The 18537-nt window shown below is 37.3% G+C and overlaps 1 protein-coding gene across 1 annotated transcript; it reads left to right on the forward strand.

Moving 5' to 3' along the window:
* Window positions 1-743: 743 nt before the first annotated feature.
* Window positions 744-13581, forward strand: sccpdhb (saccharopine dehydrogenase b). Its single transcript, XM_049481062.1, has 12 exons — window positions 744-1097; window positions 3818-3927; window positions 4136-4216; window positions 4508-4637; window positions 6992-7041; window positions 7549-7679; window positions 8794-8911; window positions 11192-11311; window positions 11919-11975; window positions 12056-12167; window positions 12273-12354; window positions 12514-13581. Exons 1-12 carry the CDS (start codon window positions 896-898, stop codon window positions 12617-12619), a joined length of 1299 nt encoding a protein of 432 aa, XP_049337019.1. The 5' UTR covers window positions 744-895; the 3' UTR covers window positions 12620-13581.
* The last annotated feature ends 4956 nt before the right edge of the window (window positions 13582-18537 follow it).

An 18537-nucleotide genomic window follows, 5' to 3' on the forward strand; every position in this document is an offset into this window, starting at 1 on the left:
TGCTGTTAAAGGACCCATATATGAAAACAAATGTTCCTTGCTGATTTTTGTATTAAATATTTTGATGTAAACAATCTCAAACAATCAGAACAAGACAGCACTTTTTGAAGTCACTTTGTTTGTGATCTCACTAAAAGACATGTTTTTTTTACCTATGTGCATTCTTGTATTTATCCTGCAATGCAGCAATTAAACTCCGCCCAAGCTAAAATGGGACATTTAATCCTGAATCCAAGCATGGAAATCAGAGAGAGAAGCACAGTGCTGGAAATAAGGTGGTTGGTATGGTGTAATAATTATCACACCTAAAGGTACAGTGACAAAATGGTTGAATAGAAACCTGTATTTACCTTTACATATATGAATAATAGGAGTTTAATACATGAAAGTGACATTGAGTGACAAAGGCTCATTTTAGGCGACACTTGTAAAGAACAAGGGTGTCGATATCTAATTCAGCAGGTCTCTGCTGGGGGTGCCTAAGTAAACAGAACTGTAATTCTTAAAAAATATATATTGCACAGTCTAATGAGTGCTGGGTGATAATCTACACAGATTTTAGTACCATTATTTTCCATATGGGACTGAATAAAGACACATAAGGTTAAACTGGTCTTGCTAGTCGCAGTTTAAGGTCAGGTACAGTGCAGTTATAATATGATATAATAATAATCTCAGTGGAAATTCAGGCAGCGCTGCAGTGTTGACCTCAGTCCTCGCGGTGTCGCTGTTTAATCAGGGGACGGGTTTGTTCTCCTGCAGCATGTGGGTTTGTTGTGTATAATCGGATTTGACTCTCTTGTGCTGCACAGTGTGGATCTGTGTGTTTTCGCTCCCTGAATTTCAGCTCTGAGTCTCCGCTGCTTCTCTCGGGTCTCTCCGGGCTGGTGTCTCGATGGCGGCGGGCTCTCGGTCAGGAGGCGACAGGCCGTATCATATAATCGTGTTCGGGGCTTCGGGCTTCACGGGCCGGTTCGTGGTGGAGGAGGTGGCGAGAGCGGCGTCAGAGGGGCCGGGCGGCAGTCTGAGGTGGGCCGTAGCCGGGAGAAACCGACACAGACTGGAGAGAGTCCTGCAGCAGGCCGCCGTAGACCTCAGTACGACCACTAAACAAACACACATACACACACACACACACACACACACACACTATAGAGGGGGTAGTGTAGTGTGTGAGAGAGTGTGTTGAGTGTGTGTCTTCACACACTCTCTCTCTCTCAGACACACACACACTGCACAACACTACATACTAGACACACACACTAAACACTTAACTCTCTCTTACACACCACACACTCACCACACTCACAACCAAAACATACTACACTGTAGTGTATTTAATAGATAATAATAAATATCTAATGTTATGTTCAGTGTCACTGCATGGAAAACCAGACATGAGACACAGGGAATAGACTCACTTCCTGCTTCAAGCATGGAGTACAATCCAGTTTGGAATGCTGAATGCTGTCTGTATGGCAGTATTCCATTTTCAGAAAAAAAGTACAATTACTATAAGGTATAATACCCAGCAAAATAAAGCTAAACAAACCAAACAAACTATTTAGCATAGTACAATCCCTTCCCTTCTAACTAAACTTAAGGGCCTTAGGTTTGTAATTAATGTAAAAACACAAATGCAAACATTAAAACTGCCTGGAACACTCTGTTTAATAATTTATTTTTCTTTAAATTGTACTTGTGCTATGCAGGATGTCCTAAGAGCTTTACTCTAAACAACTTATAATAAATAACCATTAACATCAATAATACAGTACTCTGGTTGTGCTGTGATATATTTGGAAAGTATTGTGATGTAATTTTATCAGAATCAAAGTATTGCTTTGTGTGCATTAACTTCTATCTAAGTATGAACAAGCAGTTATAGAGAGATTGGATTAAATGCTTTAGCAGATTTTTTTACTGAGATTATATCATAGGATTATAGGGGTCGGGAGTAGGCTGTCGTTGACTGAGAGCAGAGTATTTAGGCAATCCTGTCATAATCTCAAATTGCCTGGATTGACAAACCATGCTTAAATCTACCAAATGTATTTATCTCCCCTTTGGAGAACAGCAGGCATGGCTGAAGGCCTGTTATTTTTCCACTGGTCACAGTAAAGAACATTAAAGGTGTTGCTGAGTCCAGCACTGCCAGGTTTCTAACTTCATAGGCTAGCTTATTCTTACAATTCTGGAAAGTATACAAACAATAAAACATTGAAGGTGGCCAAGACCATAATGGATCTTAAACCTAGACCTCGATAGTGGAAAACCAGTCACATTACATTACAATCAAAGATGAGGCTTAACCCATGTCCAAAAAAAACTTTCCACAGAGATTTATAGTAGGCCTAAACAATCTATATTGGTGGGAATCACCATATTCACCACAATCAGTGCCGAATCCAGAGAATTTTGATAAGTACAGCTCAGGTAGACATAGCGATAGTTCAAATGCTCTGGGGTGCGTTTCCCAAAAGGTTCTTAGCACCAAGGTTAGTCTTGGATGGCTAAGCGAGCTTCATGCTAAGCATTCTCTCTCCATAATAAGATGTTCTTAATGCTAAGATGAACTGGCATCAGTTTAGCACCAGGACACAGTTCTAAATTAAATTATTTTAAGGAAGGGTAATCATTTTCAGGAATAATTTTCTAACAGACGTTCACCAAAATGGGTTTAAACTGTACTTTCATGCAGAAGTGTGCCAACTTATAGAATCATCTAATGCTTTATAATTCCTTTCCTGCATAAAGACATCAAATCATAAAGGTATACTAATGGTTAAATCGACTTTATGACATAATACACAGTAACTTCACAATATTATGACAAACTTATTTTTGCTCTAATTGTTCATTTTATGAGCTATACTGAGCATAATAACCGTATTTTTCGCACTATAAGGCGCACTGAAAATTCTTATTTTTTTTCCCAAAAATTGACAGTGTGCCTTATGTATAAATTCTACCAGTCAGCTGGTATGGGGCAATAAAGCCACTGAAATATAGCGTAATAAAGAAGTTTCAGTTTCTCCATAACTGAGGCAGGATCAGTATTAGTGTTATTTGCTAAGCGCTAGCTCTTTTATCGTTCAGAAGCTAGTATAGCAGACTGTAGACTGTTTACCATGTTAAAACAAGCTATATGGGAGGAACTGCTAGCTAATATCGCCCTGGTTTACTGGAACATTGAGGGTTCCTCGGTGTAGCGCTGTCGGGCGGTATTAGTGGAAATCTGGAAATCGAAGCTTACTGTAAATAAATGGAAGTGCTTTAGTCACCCAAATTAACAGTTTTCATGGGAGAAATCTGTATTGATTAACATCCAGCACTCGTTTGAGTTTTTTTTTTTTTTTTTTAAGAATTATAGTTTTGTTAACTTAGCTAAGCTTTACAGGTCACACCACCCAGCGGTAAGACCTGCTGAATTAGAAGAAAAATATGGCGACACCCCTGTTTCTTACTAGTGTTGCATAATGCACCTTATAATCAGATGTGCCTTATGTATAAAAATAGACCAAAAAATACATGTTTGTTGATAGTGCACCTTATAGAGCAAAAAATATGGTACAGACTGTAGTTTCTGTTTCTCTGCATACTTTATTGTCGTCCTATCAGTAACGCAGAAGTCCTCAACAGATTATAATCTGATTATGCTCTGATCGGTAATACACAGAATATCACTTTTGTATTATCCCACCTTGCTTATAGGTAATGACATTGTTGTGAAGGATTTCAGTTAGGGTGTCCTTGACTTAGTAATGGACATAATGCACATAGACATGAGCTGTCCTAACACCTCAATGTTCCCAAGGTAAACCAGAGCTGAAGAGTGTGGAGATCATTGTGGCAGATGTGGCTCACCCTGAGTCTTTGGAAATCATGTGCAAGCAAGGTGCCATCGTCCTCAACTGCGTGGGGCCGGTAAGTTGCAGTGCATGTTGGAAGCTGTACACAGAGGGTAATTTACACACCTATAGAGCGTTTTCTTCCCTAAGAGAGTATTGGGTACATAACGTAGATGGTGCTGTTTTGTGTGAAGATGGTTAATAAGTTGTTTATACTGAACCCTGCTGTCTGCAGGGTGCAGAATGTAATTCTAAGTGTTAATTAGGGCTCATCCACTTCCCAGTACAGGTTCTATGGCGAGCCGGTGGTGAAGGCCTGCATAGAGAATGGGGCTCATTACATTGACATCTGTGGAGAACCACAGGTAGGTTGTTTTATCCAGTGCCAAGTCGTTATGTTTTTTTCATATTTATGTGCTGTTTATGCCAGTGTTTGTTGCCATACCTGTTTTTTAATTTACATATTAAAGCATCTGAAAGACCAGTAGATTAATTATGAATGCAGCTGTGCACTGTGGTGTACATGTAAAAATGATCCAAATTGTCTACAGTAATCCTCAAGAGTTATATATTTACATTGTTGTACATTATGCTGTATTATTAATTAAATTCCTATATATTCTCAGGTAAAATATCATAATGTGAATGTTTTGTAGTTTTTAGAAGGGATGCAGCTGAAGTTCCACAGCAAAGCGGAGGCAGAGGGGGTGTTTGTCATTGGGAGCTGTGGCTTTGATTCCATCCCAGCAGATATGGGCATATTTTACACAAAAAGCCAGTTCAAAGGTAGGTTGTGTTTGAGTGTGTTTTAATATTTGTTCCAGGAAAACTTGAGATAAAGAGTAATAACCAACAAATCAATCCTGAGTTTTTGTTTGTTTTGTTTCTAAGGCGTAGGGTTAAGGCATTGAAAATTCTCATCATGTAAAGGTACTCTTATATACAATAATGAGGACAGCAGTGGTTAGAGGACGGACAAAATACAAACAGGTTAATGGCATTGAAGGTCATCCTGGCTTTATCTTGGCACAATGAAAGATAGTCGTGTGATCAACCAGGTTCTGTTTTCTTTTTCACATGCATTGTGCATTGTTTACTTGGTAAAGTGTTACATCATGGGATGAACATAAGCTGGTGGAGGTGCTTGATGCTTTGGGCAACATTTTGAATGAAGCCCTGGTCCAGGCATTCATACGTTTGTTTATTCTCTGCAGAATAATGCACACTGCCACACTGCACACATTAATTAGTAATGGTTTGAGGAACATGAGTTCAAAGTCTGCCTTAAAATTGTCTGTGGGCTGTACAGAAACAGCCTTCAGCCAAGACTGAACTAACATGCAATTTACAGCATTTAAATTAAAATTAAATTTACAGCCATTGCCTTGATGCCAGATACCTCAGGATACTTTCAAAGTTCATGTAGAGTCCATGCCTTGGGGAGTGGACCAGCAGCATTTAGGCAGTTAAAGAAGTATAACATTAAACATACCGTTTGTATGAAATTTAACGGGAAAAGTATCTGCTGCTGCTGCTGCTGCTGCTGCACACTGGAACCCGTTTACTCCGCCAGGTTTGGAAGAAAACTTCAAAATCAGGTGACCAATGGAGATTCAAGGGGAACGCCACTTTTTAAGGCCCGCCCACCTGTGAAAACTGTGCCAAAACTCAAGCAAAAAAAAACAGGCGGGTACACAATTTTTACAGACAATCGGTCAATAAACAAAACAATTGTCCAGTGAACTTAGAAAAATTAACAAGCAAACAAGAGATTCCAGAAGCAAAAGTCTTAAGCAGCAAAATCTACAAAGACACAAAAGTGAAAGCAAAGACAGAGAAAATCCAAACTGGAGAGAATAATAAAGTAATAAAGTATAAATAAATATACATATATTCTGTTTTTGCAAAAAACTTTTTGCACAAAATTCATTCCATAGAAAACTAGCTAAGAATGTTCTTCAAGTAGTACATTTTTGTTTTCATTTGTTATTAGTAGTGTAATGTACTGCATTTATAACTGACAGTCAAGCAGTGTCAGAATCTGATGAGGAGTTAATTTGAGCAAATATTTAAAATATCTTTGAGGTTTGACTTGAGCATTGTTAACCATGAACACAATTAAATTACACAAGATTCCCAAACTGAGTTAGAAATAATAATTTCAGAGTCAGCGGAATAGCCACATAAACAACCCCATGGCATCCAGAAAGAGATTTTTTTTTTTTCTCTAGGCACTAGTTTGCACTAATTTATTTTAATATATATATATATTTTTTATATTTACAGTCTTGTAACAATTGTATTGCCATCACAATGTGAGCATGCGAAAGTGTCAGTGTCAAATTGTTTTAAAAATGTCCTGCTACACCTTTATTTTTGCTCTATACAAAAGGAAAATTCACGTTTGATTTTCATTTTAAGTTTATGTGTGCATAAAGAGATATTTTTAAAAAGCTCAGCTGGTATTAAACAAGATATTTTTTAAAACAATAGAGATACATAGTGTTAAACCATTTTTTCCATAACTGTTTTTTTGTCTGTAAAGATAGCTGTAGAAAAAAATTAAAGTGTACAAATAAGTTGTTATCGAACAGTCAGTTAAGCTAGTCAGAAGAACTAAGATTTGGTTCTAGTTTTCTCCTTGATGCCCATAAACAATGCATAGATGTATTCGAATCTACCAGGAGCTTATCTGACGTGGCTTAATGTGTGAGATTGATTACCTAAACTAGGTATTGAATGATAACTACTAATACTAAGGTTAAACTACAAAAACTGTGTGCTTTGTGCATACTACTATAAACTCCTTTATTTGTTGATGTGTTGTTATCCTTATCCTGCTTAGTCATTGTGTTAAAAACACATAAGAACAATTGCAGGTATTTCAAGCTATAATACATCTTCATATTTCCACTCAGAGATGCAGCTGTGTGCTGCTGCATGTTAAATTTAGTACCACCTGTCGTTTTTTAACATTGCAAGTGAATACATAACATGGGTGTTGAACATCAGCTGCCCTTCTGACCTTTACACAGTATAAATAATTCTGATTAGCAGTTGTGGCTTTGCTATTGTGTGTTGCTATTTTAAGATGTGTGCATACAGCGTCTCTCCTTTTAACCCACATTTCTGTCTAATAGGAACCCTTACTGCTGTGGAGAGCTTTTTAACTGTCAACACGGGACCAGAGGTGAGCAGACAGATTTTCTAAAGCTATTTCTAATCCAGACAGATTGCCAGGGCTGGATTAAGGGAATTCACGTTTGAAAATAGAATCTCTTTCTGCATGACTATGAAGATGTGTCTAGCTAGATCTTGTTTGATCTAGTCATAGAAAAATAAATTGAGAATTCCAAGTTGCACCTGCTTATGAATAATTTACAAGGTTATTAAAGCCCTCTACTCCTGCACTGTATTGTGGGAATTGTAGTTATAAAAACTAAATATTTTTAGGACCTGTGCTCTTTTTTATTTAAAAAGGAAAGTCAGAGATTTATAATCTTTACAATGAAAATGATTTTTATAAGGCTACTAAATGTGTATTAACATGCATCTTCTTCAACAGTAAAGAAATTGTCAGTGTTGATGATAAATGAAGCACTTATAGCAGGTTGCTTGAATCAGGTCCAGTGATTTGTCCTGGCTTGAGGCACGCAGAGCATTTGGCTGATCTTTATCTGCCTGTCTTCTTCAACAGGGGGGTTGTATCCATGATGCAACATGGCAGTCAGCCATCTTTGGCTTTGCAGACAGCACCAGTCTCAGAAGCCTGAGGAAGAAGTTTGGCCATAAACCTCTGCCTGTTGTGGGAGCAGCCATTAAAAAGAGGTATCAGGTTTACTGTGTCTATTAAAGAGTCCATCAAATGTTCAGTGGTTTACTTGCTTTCCCTGGGTTTATGTACTTTTGACCATAAACTCTGTAAATTAACTCTGACATTACCTTTTTTTAAAAGCTAAAGTTGAAAGTCAGTTTGGGAAAACTTTATATATTAAACAACCAATTTGATTTTTAGAGAAACATTGCAAATTATAGCAATTAAAGTAATCATTTTGATGCTGAGTCCAACTATTACTACTGCTATGATATAATGATGCTATGATGCTAGTTTCCACCAGTGCTTCTATTATAGTTAAATGAGATAGAAGGATTGATCAGTTGTGTAACAGTATTAGCTGATTTTCAGCCTAAATATGAGATGGACATTCAGCTGAAAATTAATTCTGAATTCTATCTTAATTCAAATCATATGATTTAAATATTTTTCAAGTTACTGCAGCATTACACAAGGTCACAAGACCTTGCAGTTTCTTTTTTAGCTGCATGATAGCAATATGAGCTTTGCGCACTTTGGCAAAACTCCATTAAAACCAGTGTAGAGTGCTAAATGCTTAATATATCTGACTCAGACTTACAAAATGTATCAATTTAATGCATATATTAACAACAGTTTAAGCTCCACAGTCTAGCACTGGATTCTACAGACTCTCACAGTGAGTGATGTGCAAAACAGAAGCCCAATGATGTGTCACCAATTTTGCCTGTGAAGGTTAATGCTACTTTCAGCGCCTCCTTTGATTAGTATGGGCGATCAACTGAAAGGTGATTGATTATTGGTATTGGCTCCAAAAACACAAATTTGTACATGAGTTTAACTGTCTATAAGAATATTTAATTTTGTTTCATTTACAGTACACGTTTTTACATACACACAGAATGCTGCAAACTTGCTGTAAGACCATGTTGGGGCATGTTTCGTGTTTTTTATTGATGTCCACAAGGTGATTTACATATGCCATTATAAACCTCGTCTTTTTAATTATGGTTTGCTAACTGACAAAAACATGCAAATTAAACTTTTTATAAAATGCCCTAACTTGATGCACAGTGCATTGTATATATGAGTATGACTTATGTTTTTGTCTCTGTTTTTGTTCTTCAGGGGTTCTTTTTTCTACAGTAAAGAGATAAGGCAGTATTCCATTCCCTTCATGGGTTCTGATCCCTCAGTGGTGAAGAGGACCCAGCGTTACCTGCATCAGGAGCACCAGCAGTCCCCTGTGAGCCTACTAGTTCACTGACCTCTGCAGCATGAAACACAAATAACTCAACAGATCTCATACAATTTAAACTATATATTTTAAAATATGACCCGCAAGAAGCAAAAAAAGCCAAGTACCCCTCGCTGCAGAACCACAAGTCCAGGGGGTGGGGCTGGATCTGCAGAACCACAAGTCCAGGGGGTGGGGCTGGATCTGATCCAAGGGGTGGAGCCTGACCTCCTGACCACCCATATCTTCTTTTCATTGGTTTTAAGTCATCGCATTTCAATTCGTCGTTAAACTTAACACGTGTCGCTTACGTTTCCCGACCAGGACTTTTATCTTATCAAATAAATCCTGGAAAATGTTATTTGCTACGTAGCACATTTAAATCACACAATACAGATATAAAAGAAGGAACATGTCTGTGATTACAAACATAATAAAATGCTGTACATTTCCTATATAAATATTAACTATTTCATTTTTTATCTTTAATAAAAAGGGCCTAAAGATAAAATAAAAAATAAATAATTAAAATAAAGGATGCCAATGAGTGTCTTATCTACCAGCTACCATGTTCATTTATTATTACAGATATTAATACACAATCAAAATGGCGAACAAAAAACAGAGTTCTATAAAAAGAGTGTAACGATGTATAATTTTCCAAAGAGCTTGGAAAAATGCCCAGTACACTGAGAGTATAGAATGAGGATGTTGTTACTGCCAGATTGTTATTTATATTTTTTCTTTCTCCTCTTCCCCGTTCGTGATTGTTTACTTGACTCCGAAAGGCGAGTGAGTAAAACCGGATGGGGAAGAGTCCGATCTGCTTCAGACCAATGAAAACACGACGTAGGAAGAGTTGGATCAGATCCAGCCCCACCCCCTGGACTTGTGGTTCTGCAGCGAGGGGTATCTCAAAAAAGCAGATATCTTCAGCTGAATTGCTTTTTTTTAAACATTTATTGGCAATTGTTCCTTTAATGCCTCCTGAATTTAAAACCATGCTTTTTAAAGGACTTTTCTGGACTTTTCTGGATTTACAACTTTCTTTATAAAGTCCCCAGAGAGTTGATGTTGATCTACTCACTTCAACGATTAAGATCAAATCAAACTAATGTATGAGGTTCAAATAAAACGGATTCCTGCAATGTCCTCTCTAATAATGCTCTAATCATTTGAGGCTTGATTTTAAGTTTAATTAGTAATACATTTTAGTAGTTTATGTTTAAAAACCCTTTCTTCTGTTTTCTTTCATATTATGTTTCTCTGTGATTTCACATTAAGACAGGTTAGCAATATAAAAATGTAATTAAACCAAACCTGTGAGATTTGTGCACATCTTTTTAGTCTTATTTACCCCCTCCTGAATTGCTGTGCATGTTATTAGTGTTTTCTCACATACATCTCCACACTTTGACTTATAATTAGACTTAATTAGACTTGTCTTCTTCTCTTCTTATTCAGAAAATGGAGAGAGCTGCTGATAAGTGATTCATAAGCTTGTAATGCTGCTGAGTGCTCATCTCACTCATCTTATATTCTTCACTCTCAAACAGTATAATTATTTTTAGATGTATTTGATGTATTTTTGCTTTTCTGACTGTATTCAGTCATAGATGATGAAAACCACACCTCCAAATGTGTTTTGAGTTAATTGATTGTGATCAGATGACACGGTGTCTTAGTAATGTTTATACCTGGCTTTTGTGCAGACAAATAAAATTGATCCAATCATTTAAAAAAAAATAATGCCAGGTCTTAGTGGGCTCACAGATTCTTTTACCTTTACCTTTCATCATCATTTCTTAACACGAGTCTTGAAGCAGATGTATCAGACCAAACAGGGAACACACTATGCAGTGAAGGGAAATATAATATTTTATTACATTTCATAGCTGTTTAAATTTCTGGATAATGGGGATGAGTAATTCAGGTATTTATTTGTTATTTAATATATACCAATGAAAAAAGATCATGTCGATGTGTTACATTTTGGTTTGAGGGCAGATGAATATGGATTTAGATTAGTTGTGGTTGCCTCAGTCAATGCACTCAGGCCTCGTTTTATATCTTTTAACTCTAGAATTGAGAGACGTTATATAACTGACTGCATATATTATATCTGATGTCAGAAAGAGGAAAATGTATTGTCTGTGTGCCATAAAATTTCTTTTTTATTCTTCTACACTGATGATAACTATTCGGGTGATTTTTTTTAATCATCTGAACATCCAAACTAGTAAGAAGTTGTGTATACCCCCATTGTGATTGATTTTTTTTTTCTCTCAGGTTCAGTACACTGCTTATGTAGGTATTGGTGGAGCATTCTCTGTGGTGAAGACCCTTTTTGCAGGCCTGATGTTTTGGTTCATGACCAAATTCAGTATTGGCAGGAGTCTTCTGGTACAGGTACACTTTGTAATATTTCGCCCATTAACCAGAATACAAACCTGACCTTACCTTTTAATATGCGGCTGCCAGAGATGACCATGAACCATAACTCTTTAAAAACCTCACTGCTATTTGGCAATTTAGCTATTCAGAATATAGCAACAAGCATTTATTTTGTAAGCATTTTTTAGTATAGTTGGCTAATAATGATAAATAGGTGCTCGCAACACTGATTACTCAGAGCTGGGAAAGGCCTCAAAAAGAGCTTATTTGTTTTTCCATATTCGAAGTTAGCAATATGGAAACAACCAGCTTAAATGTAAACAGTGACCTGCTAAGAAGTATATGGCCTATTTATAGAAATGGTGGTACCATTATGTGGTACACAGGCTTTTGTTTCCTTTTGTTTTGAACACACAAAAAAGACTGATGCTCCTAGACTAATGTTGTCATAATAGAATAGAGAATATAGAATAATGTGAGTGTATGGTGTAAAATTAAATGCATGTGTGAGTGAAAACTATGGAAATGTGAAACCATATCATCCCTGACTGGAGAGACATGAACATACACGACATGTTAACTTGTAGCTTGATTTATTATTGCTTTTTTTGGTTATTTCTAGTTTCCAGAGGTTTTCTCCTTTGGGGTGTTCTCTAAGGCTGGACCATCGAAGAAGCAGGCACGTCCTTTTAATCATAAATATCACAGTTTGATACATTTTACAACATATATTATATGTAGAAATTGTCTTGATTTCAGATGGAGGGAACCTCTTTTTGCCTCTCTTTCTTTGGAGAAGGTTACTCAGATGGCCGGGATCCCTCACATGGCAAGCCTGATGCTGCAATCACCACACAGATAAAAGGCCCAGGTATATTTTTAGCTGTATTATTGCTTCAGTAAAATTAAAGGTGTTTTATCATGTCAATTGTTCTTATGAATGGTTGATCATGGTTACTGTTGCCATGCTTTACAGAGCCTGGTTACATTGCCACTCCAATCACTATGGTGCAGGCAGCCATCACTCTGCTCAATGAGCCACAGTCCCTCCCAAAAACGTATGTCCTCTCAGCCTCTTATGAATCAATGTAGAATATGTTGGATATGTTTGTGATGTATATATTTACTATAGGGTTCTTTAGTGATGAGTATTGCTTGTTTGGCTGGTCAAATGTATCTGTATCTATAAATAAATAATAAATAATTTGTTTTAACAGGGGTGGTGTGTACACTCCTGGGTCTGCATTCGCAGGAACGACCTTGATTGACCGTCTCAACAAGCATGGAGTCCAGTTTTGTTTGATTAATGCTCAAAAGACATAAATAAATGATTGTTTTTTTTTCTTAGGTAACACAGTTGCAATTTGAGGTTATCAATTGAGCTGAGCTTTTCAAAAGACCTTTATGTTGAAGAACACTGAAGCCATGTTGCACATCTTGCCTCCAGTTTTACTCTGGATTATAAGGAACTGCACATATTAATCAGAAGTGCTATCAAAACCATAGTCATACAGTCTCTCATTGATTGGTGTACTGTTACACAGCATGTGTTTAAAATAGGATATTTATGTTTTATTTATTTATTTAAAAGCTTGTTCGAGTCTATATAAAAGCACCTTCCATGTAGGGAATGATTGTTGAAATGTACAATTTGCCACTAATCTGGGATCAGCCAAGATTAGTGTAAATATTTTGCTTCTCTTGTTGATTGCTGGGGCTATGTGGTTAATGTTGCTAAAACATTTGATATTAGCATAATGTATCACCTGCAAATAACAAAGAAAGATCATATGTTTGAGCACTAGTATGCTGGTATAAACCAGCTAAGATTTGTTTTATTTTTTAGCAGAGCATCCTAAATGCTTTTTATGTAAATGTGTGCCCACTTACTTCTCAGCTGCTCAAGTCACATCCAGGCCTTCAATAAGGCTGGACCTTTATGGTATTAAGGCTTTGGGCACAGTAAAACACATGACTTTTTATTAGCAACCAAAAAAACATATGTACACATGAACACTAAGGAGAAACAGCTGTATGCATGTATCCTAATGAAGAATAAGTGTTTGCGTGTAACCTTCTAGTGTGCGTTGGCCTCAAAATTCTGGAGCTAGTCAATCAATTGTTTAATATTACTGACAAGCTATGTGCACAAAATAGTGTTTGGGAGTTTTTGTGTTAGTTTATTTATCTGGATAATGGATAAATTACAAGAGTACATTTAAATTCATTTGTGAAGTGAAATTTCTGTTTGATTGATAAATAAATAACCATCATTTGTCCACGTTGATGATTCTCTTGTGGTGATGGTATTTTACAGCAGAAAAAAATAGTTTAGGGCACTGGGTTATTGATGACAGGGTTGTGGGTTTGTGTTAGCTTGGATCGAATTTAGATATCCTGATTGTACACATTCATAAATATAAATTACCTGCATCTGTCTGTAATTCAAACAAATCTGTTCCTGAATCAGTAAGCATGTGAACATCATCTCTGTTGTATTGAAGTACACCGGTGTTGTGCTAACCTTTCTAACACTATCTTGACTCCATTTAAGTAACAATCTGTTGTTTATTGTGAAGGAAACAGCAGGAATCTTATGGTGTAATTTGTTATGCACACACTACTGAATTTTGCATATACACGTGACACAAAGAGGAGTCCAATTCTGTTAGGAAGTCAGAATTTCCTACTGCACTGTTGCTGGCTGATTTAATTGGTAAAAAGATGCATAGAATCCAATCTAACTACACACATTCATATTGTGTGCCCAGAAATCATAAAGATGTCTGATCTAGCACTACACATAAAAGTCTATGTTCAAACTTCAGGCAAGTCAGATTTGTTTGCTAATGACTGTTCACACTGTTAATTGCATGAGATCAGATCAAATTCACATACCTGAACATCACAAATGTATCTGCATGGGTTAATGTTTAAGAAGATTGATGTCAGTAACTTAATTTTGGCACTCTTTTTGGATCCTTGCATTTCCCTCTGGATTTAATGAGGTTACAGGGTTATTGTTTGTTGTAGGGTACGTGAAAGCAAAATAATTTGAATTGAGTGTTCAGATCAAACTAGCTTTTGCTAAAACCTTATTCTTTAGTTATATTCCCTCAATTTTAACCCTAGGCCATGTTAATTTAATGTTAAGAAAATATTAAAAGTACTGTACGGGCCAAACGTTTGGACCTTCTTTTTTCATTGTGTTTTCTTTATTTTCATGACTTTAAATTGTAGATTTTCACTGAATGAATCAAAACTATGAATGAACATGTGAAGTTATGTATTTAAAAAAAAAACACCCTTTGCTCTTGGCATTCTCTCAATGAGCTTCACAAGGTGGTCACCTGAAATGGTTTTAGAACAGTCTTGAAGGAGTTCCCAGAGGTGTTTAGCACTTGTTGGCCCTTTGCCTTCACTCTGCGGTCCAGCTCACCCCAAACCATCTGGATTGGGTTCAGGTCAGGTGACTGTGAAGGCCAGGTCATTTTGTTAAGTACATAAAACTCATGTGTTCATTCATAGTTTTGATGCCTTCAGTGAGAATCTACAATGTAAACAGTCATGAAAATAAAGAAAATGCATTAAATGAGAAGGTGTGTCCAAACCTTTGGCCTGTACTGTGCACTCCTTATTTATTTTAAATAACAGCAGGGTATTCATAAAATCACCTAAGTCACTGATGGTAATGAAGTGTGACAGATGAATATATGGACTTGCTGAATTGTTGAATCAGTCTCTAAAAGGGTAATTGAATTACTTTACATTTGTAGGTAAAAATAGGTGTTTAACATTACTGGGGAGAGGACCCCAGACTGTAGCCTGGTAATGTGAACACAACTTTAGGTTGCTGTGTCTTATTTTGCCTAAAAAGCAGCACTTAAGTGTGTCCTTTCTCTTGTGTTCTTTAGTTTATACACTGTTTCGCTGATGCCAGCAGAGAAGTACTGTTCTTCACTAATGTTATGTAAATCCTCCTCAGCTGAGTCTCTCTCTTTTTCTTAATGGAAACAGATGCGCGGCTGCTCCTCCGGTGGTACGGTGGCTCGCGCCGCGCGGGGGGTGCAGTTCCAGGCTCTGCCGCAGGGTGGGGACATTTCCCCGCGCTCCGCCTCTCTCGCTCTGCGGGCCATTATTTATACGAGAGCCGAGCTGACAGCAGAGGTTACCGGGTGCGGCGCGGTGCGGGGTCTCTGCGGTGGGGGGGCGGACGGTGGCATTTCTGAGGCGGAGTTCGGCGGGGTGGTGTCGGGGGCGGTGTGGGTGGACATGCAGGGGAAGCGCACACGACCAGGGCAGCGCGCGAGAGAGAGAGAGAGACCTGACAGGCGTGACGGAGGATGAGTCAGCCTGGGATTGAAACACCCCCCGCGCGCCCACCACCCACTCTCACTTTCATCTGCAGTCAGGGGGGCTTCTCTGGCCGCGCGCGCGCGCTCGTGAGCGTGTAGGTGACAAAGTGATGATAATGAGTTAGCCTGTTAACTCCCTCCCTCACACACACATAGGCTTTACTGAGGGGGAGAAGAGAGAGAGAGAAAGAGAGATGCAGTGGCGTCTCTGGGATGGAAACCGAGCCCCACCCAGTTCCCTCTCTCCTGTGTTCTCTCTCTCTCTCCATCATCTCTGTTTCCTGCGTGTGTTGATATCCACCCACAACATACGGGTCATTCTATAACTGCTGGAACATTTCAGGACCCCTTCGGTTTTCCTATTCCATTCAGTAGGAAATCTCCATTCATAACGCTGTGTAGTCCAAAACTAATCTTACATGTACTATATGTAGCATTTTCCTACATGTGACCCTATAACTAGCTGGTAAATAACTGTTCACAGCACAACCCTATGTAATCCGTGTATCATTCGTTCATTTGATATTCAATTGAGAATCAAAATCGGAAAATTAAAAAACCAATTCGTTTTTTCGTTTTTTCGTTTTTGAATATAATACCAAAAAACGAATAACGGCTTGTATTTTGTATTTTTATTTGGTTATCCAAACAAAAATTGGAAATTTAAAAAACGGACCAGGAGCCGAATTTGATTTTGATTTTGAACTTGACCCATTTGTGTGCCCCGGAAGTTACTGATTTGTTTATTCTTGGTGGGTTTCTGTTGCGCGGGAGTTCACTGCAGTGTTATCTACACAGTCTGTATTGCTGTAGGCTTTGGATGGAGTTGAGGATGGAGAGTTTTATCTTGTTCAGAGGAACTAAACGCGTTGCAGTGAAAGAAGACGATATGACAACAGAAAAAATCGGCAGGATCTTTCAGGTGTTTGTCTAACGTTCCGTAGCTAAATGTCATATTTAGTTAATGTTATTCTGTGAATTGCCGCCTACTAAATATGACATTTAGCTACGGAACGTTAGACAAACACCTGAAAGATCCTGCCGATTTTTTCTGTTGTCATATCGTCTTCTTTCACTGCAACGCGTTTAGTTCCTCTGAACAAGATAAAACTCTCCATCCTCAACGGCCCTCTCCAATTCTGTGTTCGATACATGTCTTTTTCGCTTAAGGTCGTGTTGAACACAGAACCTTCTAACACTCATTGCAGAACATCGCTGGATCCCCATTTGCTGCAACGTGCACGAAATCTCTTCATGCGTCTTACCACCTTCAAAAAGATCTTTAATTAGGCCAGAATGTGGTTCCAGTCCGGCCATGCTGCCTACAGCAATACAGACTGTGTAGATAACACTGCAGTGAACTCCCGCGCAACAGAAACCCACCAAGAATAAACAAATCAGTAACTTCCGGGGCACACAAATGGGTCAAGTTCAAAATCAAAATCAAATTCGGCTCCTGGTCCGTTTTTTAAATTTCCAATTTTTGTTTGGATAACCAAATAAAAATACAAAATACAAGCCGTTATTCGTTTTTTGGTATTATATTCAAAAACGAAAAAACGAATTGGTTTTTTAATTTTCCGATTTTGATTCTCAATTGAATATCAAATGAACGAATGATACACGGATTCAATGTAAGATTCAGTCATTTGTATTGCTTTTTTTGTTGTCCAGTAGCAGTGCTGAATTGCCCAGACAAGCTGCTTTTTTATTTTTTTCATCTTAGCAATCAATTTATTACTGCACTTCTCCTGTCAGATCTCTAGTTCTTCTCTTTACTGCTGAAACTGAGAATTAGTCTAATGTTAAACTGAGCTAAAAGTGTGGCCATGTGGGTCAGCCAGGCTTCTTCCTATACCAGTTTTCTCTGGATTCTAAGAGTTTTTTTTGTCGGAAACAGTACCCACTGCTCTCTGGCTTTTTCTGTAATTCCTCTAAAAGAAATACTTGTAAATGTTAGAGTTATCTCTGTTTCTGTGTCTTTCTTTATTTATGATGTAAGTGTGAATGTGCTGTGTGTAAGTGTATAAATTCTACAGTAGGATGTGCATTAACACAGTCTGTTCCAGCACTGCTTAACTACAGACAAAAGCTTTGTAAATTATTATTATTATTTGTAAATCTGTTTCCAAAGCTCAGCGCTAAAATTGCAAATATAAAGATACCAAATTGTGGGTGTTTGAAAACATTTGACCAGTAGTTTGAATGAATAGTATGATTTATTATAAAGGAAAACTACTTATTGTACCTTTAAGCCATGTTTGAGAAACTGTCCTTTGTCTCCCACATAAGCCTTTTATTTAAAAAATGATGCATCATGTATTTATTTAAGCACAGTTTATACACAAAATATTAACTGATTCTCACATTACTGATTTTTTTTATTAAATAACTAATTTATTATATGTTAATTGTTTCTGCCAATTATATAAACTTCATAGAGAATATATTGTTTGTAAATTATTTGATTTCAGTGATTTAAAAGGAAAAGCATTTTTATGTCTGTCCCCAATGCCTTGTCAGCTCTGTTACCTATGTAATGATATTTGTGTCTGAAACACAAGAAATGCTGACTTGATGTCCTTTTGCTAAATTTCAGACACAGGTAAAGCTAAATAACATCTGCAAATAGTACTAATGAAAAAACATGTGACCTGCACATAGTGATGTCACTTCCACTGGCAGGAAAAAGACACTGAAATATATCAAAGTTTTGTAAATGTTTTGGATGCACCAGCAGTATATGAATTATTGGGCGATTTATTCATGAGTCACTGATTTGGTAATTAATAATAATCTGTTAAAATTTTGTTTTTAGATGTACATAGTGTAAGACTATAAATTATATTACCATCAGCTGTTAAATGTTTTAACCAGTTTAATGAT

Source organism: Astyanax mexicanus, chromosome 1 (genome assembly GCF_023375975.1).
Source record: "Astyanax mexicanus isolate ESR-SI-001 chromosome 1, AstMex3_surface, whole genome shotgun sequence".
NCBI classification, from domain to species: Eukaryota; Metazoa; Chordata; class Actinopteri; order Characiformes; family Acestrorhamphidae; genus Astyanax; species Astyanax mexicanus.